This window comes from Parasteatoda tepidariorum, chromosome 7 (assembly GCF_043381705.1).
Source record: "Parasteatoda tepidariorum isolate YZ-2023 chromosome 7, CAS_Ptep_4.0, whole genome shotgun sequence".
Classification (NCBI taxonomy): Eukaryota; Metazoa; Arthropoda; class Arachnida; order Araneae; family Theridiidae; genus Parasteatoda; species Parasteatoda tepidariorum.
In genome coordinates, this window is record NC_092210.1 from 676,494 (window position 1) to 682,488 (window position 5,995).

General features: G+C 30.0%; 1 protein-coding gene across 1 annotated transcript in view; it reads left to right on the forward strand.

Moving 5' to 3' along the window:
- LOC107448958 (SEC14-like protein 2) overlaps positions 1–5,995 on the forward strand; it is a gene marked incomplete in the record, with an annotated part of 60,205 nt that overhangs the window by 13,861 nt on the left and 40,349 nt on the right. The window contains 2 exon segments of the mRNA XM_071182995.1: positions 2,830–2,905; positions 3,941–3,984. Coding sequence (XP_071039096.1) covers positions 2,830–2,905; positions 3,941–3,984 — 120 coding nt within the window.

Here is a 5,995-nt window from a genome sequence, read left to right on the forward strand (position 1 = left end):
TTTCTTAAGCGTTGTAGCTATATAATTTCAAACATCCTCAAGAGCTATAACACATCTGCAGCAGAACTGGATATGAAGACAAAATTGCAGGACAGGAACACTTTAATTGTCCACTAATCTTCAGATTTCCTGCTATGTTTTAAAAAACTTTATTTGTGGAAACCTTTAGCGTGGCGGACAGCTGGCCGCCTTAGGCGGCTAGTTACAAAATATTAGGAGAAATTTGTATTCATAATTTTTTCAAAACGTGAGTTAAAACTATGATTATAAGTTATTTAAGTAGAAAAAAGTAAAATAGAGGAAAAGAACAATTTTTGAAATGATGATTTTAAAAATAGCACGTTTTTCGAATCTTTTGACAATTTTTTATTTTAGTTTTTGTTTAACAAAACATGGCATATCGAACATTTTCCTGATATAGCAATATTTCTTTGAACTGTGCAGATGTTGAGAACTTATATAAACAACTTTTTAAGCATATATTTTCAACTTTTTAAAACAAAAGGGTAACTTTCTTTAAGTTAGTGCACAAGAATAACTTTCACTGTCGAAATAAAATTGTATGTCCATAGTTTTTTGTTCATTTAAAAAAAAACAATCTGTTGTGTTTTTTTGCTGTGCACACATACGCATTTACTTTTCATTACTCGAATAAATAAGAAACAATAAAAAAAAGAAAATTAGTAATTTAATTTTTTTCGTAAACAATAGTATTCTTAGTAAATAGTCAGCTGTTCTGCATCGAATGATATTGTGTGTGATCAGTAGAATATTTTTAATTTCTTAACAAGATTTAATTCTCAGATAGCTGGCAACAATTCTAAGTTTTCTTTCAATAAGAACTTAGCAATACTTTAAAAAGTAATTTTATTTTAAAGGAAAACATAAATAATGAACTAAAACTATTGATTAGTATATTATTGGAAAATAATATACACCGAAGAGTCATTACATTATGACCACCCTGCTTATAAAACGTAGAACCACCATTAGCCCTCAAAACTGCTAGCACCCGCCGTGGCAGTGATTCCACAAGGTGCTGATAGGTAGTTTGAGGTATCTGGTTCCAAGCGCTCACCAACTGGTTCTGCAATTCCCTCACATTGCGAGGGGGTAGCGTGGTAGCACGAATTTGGTTTTCCAAGTAGGACCACAAAGGCTCTATTGGATTAAGGTCTGGTGAATTTGGGGGCCAATCCATGACGATTCGACCCTTATGACATGGTGCATTATCCTGCTGGTAAACACCATCCCCCGCAGGAAAAACTGTTGCCATGAATGGGTGAACCTGGTCTGCAACTATGTTCAAGTAGCTTACAGACGTCAGGGATTGTCCTATGAGGATTATGGGTCCCAATGTGCCCCATGTAAACATTGTTTCTGGGCGAGAAACCATGAAAACCTGGGCAAGCCCATTGTTATAGATGGAGGGTGTTCATAATATAATGGATCTTTCTTGTATATGGTAGAATAAAAAATAAGATTTTGCATTAAAATTCAATTAAAAAGTTAGAAAAATAATTCTGCGAAGCGCGCAGATAGGTAATTTACAAATTTATTTTAAGGTTAAGGCGATATATATGATGTAAAGAAGTTTTATGATCATTAAAAATGCTGACTACGTATTTTTATTAATATTCATAAAATATATATTCAAGAAATTGATAAATATATTATTCCAAATCCATGCATACGCGTGTATATTATTGAAATTGTATCAGTTATTGAAAAACAAAATCAAAAAATAAAAAATAATCACATTAAATAAGCACAATCTGGTGTATAATCATATACTATCAGAAGCACGCTTTTCTGAAACTAGACATTCCTTGAATAAAGTATTTTTTATTCAAAATGTTTTATTCAAGTTTCTTTACTAAATTGCAAAAAAATTATTAAACGACTAAAAAAGAAACATCGTATTTTAAGGTTTGAAAGAAATTAAAATAAAAAGATTACCAAACGATTATTAACGAAAAAAATATGAATGAAATTTTACGCTACGCGCGCGAAGTCAAGTTTCTCGCAAGTTTATCACATTTTAATATTAATCGCCCCATTTGAGTATTTTTTCATTATCGCCAAATTATTTTTTTAAAAATAATTAATTTTAATTTTTCTCAACTCATAATAAATAAAAAAAGTTGAAACTTTAGATTTTTCAATTGAAAAATATGTAGATTAATATGGTACAAAAAAATTCCTACCTTATAATTCAAAAATTTTTCATTCTCAATTTGATTAATTAATAAAAAAAAATAATTAATTATTAAAAATTATTTTCTTCATGAAATTATCTTTGGGTCAATGAGTTTTATGAGTGGGTGTGATTTTTTTTTGAATGGCTTAATTAGCTTTTAAAATATGACTAAAAACGCAAAAAGTGAAATTAACATTAAGGGGTCCAAACTTTGAATCGCTCTCCTGCCCAAACTATGGGGGCCACATTTCCCAGATTGCGGCTACTCCCTATATTTTGAAGATTAAGAATCCAAATATGTAAAAAAAAATAGATGTTTATTCAGAGAAAGTACGTTTTTGTGTCTGGTTTCGTAACTTAATTAATAATTAGCACTAATTAATTAGCATGTTTGAGATCATCCCCAGAAACCATTAAGATTGACACTTAGTTCGTGAAAATCCGATCATTAGAGCGAAAGTTATTCAGGGTGATATCTTTTTTTTTTTTTTGCGGACTGTACACATCAAATTTCATTAAAATCGGTCCAGTTGCTCTAGAAATAATTGTCTGCAAATTCTCTTAATTTCTTACACAAGTGATTCATATTCTTATAAAAAATCTTCAAGCATGATATTTCTTTTTTTCAGCTCAGAAAAAGAACTATGAATGACTGTACACCAAAAATGCTTGAAGATCCTTCTCTGTTTTATCGGTTTATGAAAGGTGAGTTATTTACCTCTTCTGAATACCAAAGAAACGGAGTGATATTGAGTAATATGCCTCAAAATCCCTAAATTTTCACCAACAATATATAACTAGCTGTACCATATGATTGTTGCAACGCCTCTGGACTAAATTATATTTAAAGGAATCTAGGCATATCAAAATGAAAGTAGAGTAAATAATTTTAATGCGGTTCATATATTAAGAATTTCCAAGTGCTTTTCAATGGCTATTCAAGTGCTTTTAGGTAAACAATATTTTTTGCCTTTCAGCTCGGAGCACACGCGAACAAATAAGGTCTTCCGACGCATAGAGCTGTCCATGGGATAAATACTTAAAAAAAAAAAAATACTTTTCAAAATACTAATTCGGTGGTACCACTTCAAGCCACAAAAACTATTCACGTTGATTTTACTTGCGCTCACCTGACTTAAGGACCAAATATTAAAATAAAATGTGCTATGAAATCTTAGTGAAACGCAGTTTTTATTAATTAGAGCTGTAAACTAAAATAAGAATCGCCTGCAATTTAAATGCGCAATGTTATTCCGAAAGAAAAATTCGTTTTACTCTCATTTTTTTGGGAAAGTTTACTGTAGAATAAGCTATTATTATTTTAAATTGAGTTCGCACAATTCAATCTTTAAATGAACGTCTCGAGTGGGTTAGCGAATCAGGTTCGACGCACACGCGTGACGTCGCTTGCAGGTATCCAATTAAATCTGATCCTAAAATGAATTCATTACCAGATTAATAATGTGGAGGTTGGTGTTAGGTATAAGTTGAAATGACTACGATTTAGTAATAGACAAATTTAATAATAAAAAATAACAAGAGATATGAAACAACCGCTCCATCTGAGCGTTTTGGCTGAAGTGTTACAAAAGTAGGGTGGCGCTGCTGCAGTGGAGTTTGGATTCCCACATTAAATTAATAGTGAATATCAAATTTTCGTATATTTATAATATTATGTGTGTTTCTTTCAAGCTGTTTTCATTCTTTTATCTCACAGTTATTCTGTTCATGTTTTTATAGGCTGCAGTTTTTGTCTCAAGAATGCAGAAACTATGCTCAGAAAGGTTTGTGTGTTTTTTAAAACTATATTTAACACGGTTGCCAACTTTATTATATCCTTTTAAGTTCTCATATTATCTAAAAAAACATTTACATAACTGTTTGCGGTGCATAAAAATAATATTCTTTAATCTCTAAACCAGTTTTATATAAATTGAAAGGAAGGTTTTGGACTGATAATGTGACTTGACGTATAACTCTTGACTCTGAACTCTACCTTTTCACGGTGTTTCGCATTCACTGATCTTAATATATAATTTTAGAATCGGTGACTGAAATGAAATTAAACAAGCATGCGAAGAGTCACAAATTAACAAAGTGAAGAAGAAACAAAAATATTTTTGAAATCTGTCAAATTACTTTTTGAATAGTTAGTATCAAAACAACAAAAGCAGTTTGATTACCTGATGAAATTGAAATGTGTTTCTAGAAATCACGCTTCATTTCTTTACTATCTTAATCTTAATATTTATTATTATTTACCTATTATTTATATTTAATCTTGATATTTACTCTTAAATATTTATTTGGGATACTAAATGCTGCGAATATTTTTTGGTGTCATTTTATTCTATTTAAAAGCCTACAAGAAGATTCAAAAGCGTGTACAAACTTAAAGGGAGGTTTGGAACGATATCTTAATTAAGAATTGCATAAAAACCTATGTCTGGAAATGGCATTGTTCATCGTTAGGGGTGTTTTCCTATAACTGTCTGACTGTTCACGCCCTTAATCAATTCTTTTATTTATCTATATTATCCTAATTGCATGCTAATTTTATACCTTATTTTCGAAAACTGATTTAAAATAGACCAAGATTTAACTATTTTATTTTCGTTTTTTGATCTGCCGGCTTACTAGCACAACTCGCTAATTTAAATGCAGTAAATTACGATAAAACAGTTATTTCTGGCCTATATGTAGAAAATTTACTGCAATAATTAGAAAACATAAAATTATGTTGAGATAATATAGGTAAAATTTCAACTATGGAATATTATTACAAGACGCAGTGATATAGAATTTTAAATTTAAAATTTTATTTTTTAACAAATATTGAAGATTGAAGTGAAAAATAATACGTTATTTAATATATGCGTTATGTATAGGTAAATACAATACATGGTTAAAAGGTGGTAAATAAATAAGAGAAATTTCCATATTCGAACTTCTTACTTTTCGAACCCGAAAAAAATTTATCCAGGTTTAATGTAACAATATTATTTTGTTCATAAAAATAATCTTTTTATAGGGAGATTTCGCACTTTTATGTTAGCTTCGTAGGCTCCCGTGCATAAGATTCGCTCGCGTTTATTTTAGATGCTGCGTATCTTTACATTATGTTGGCGTGATTAACGCTATACATAGACAAAACTACAAGTTATAGCTGTTGTTTTCTGTTTAAGCCTATCTTTCAACTTTAAACATGGACATGAAATGCGAATTTGAAGAAATATATTGATGAGAAATGAATCGTGGTTGGTGAACGAAGAAATCGTCCATTGTAAATGTTTGTTCAGACTCAGTAGTCTAAGTTTAAACAATTTTCCACTACGTTAGCGTTTTCAACTTACGGATTTTTGCGAAATTTCTTATCGTCCCTTACGTAAGGGCTGGAATAGTTAAGTGGAAAATACTAAGCAAGCGTAATGAAAAAATCTTCTTTGAACTTACAAATAACTTTTATTAAGCAAGAAAAAAACACGACTTAAACATTACATAACTTTTTAAAAAGAAAGATAATCCACGAAATTTTTCTACTCTTCACAACATAAAACAGCTATAGTCGCTCCATATATATATATATACATATGGAACATTTTCTTCTTCTTCTTCGATCAAATGTTTTTTTAATTTTATTATATTCGATTCAAGCTATAAGCAATATTTTACATCTTCGCGATTTTTGTTAACTGTTTTATTATTGTACTTTTAAACCTAAACCGCGTTTTAATTCACGCCGGTAAGTTTGATTTCCTTTTACATTTTTCTTTTATTTCATGATTTTTTACAACA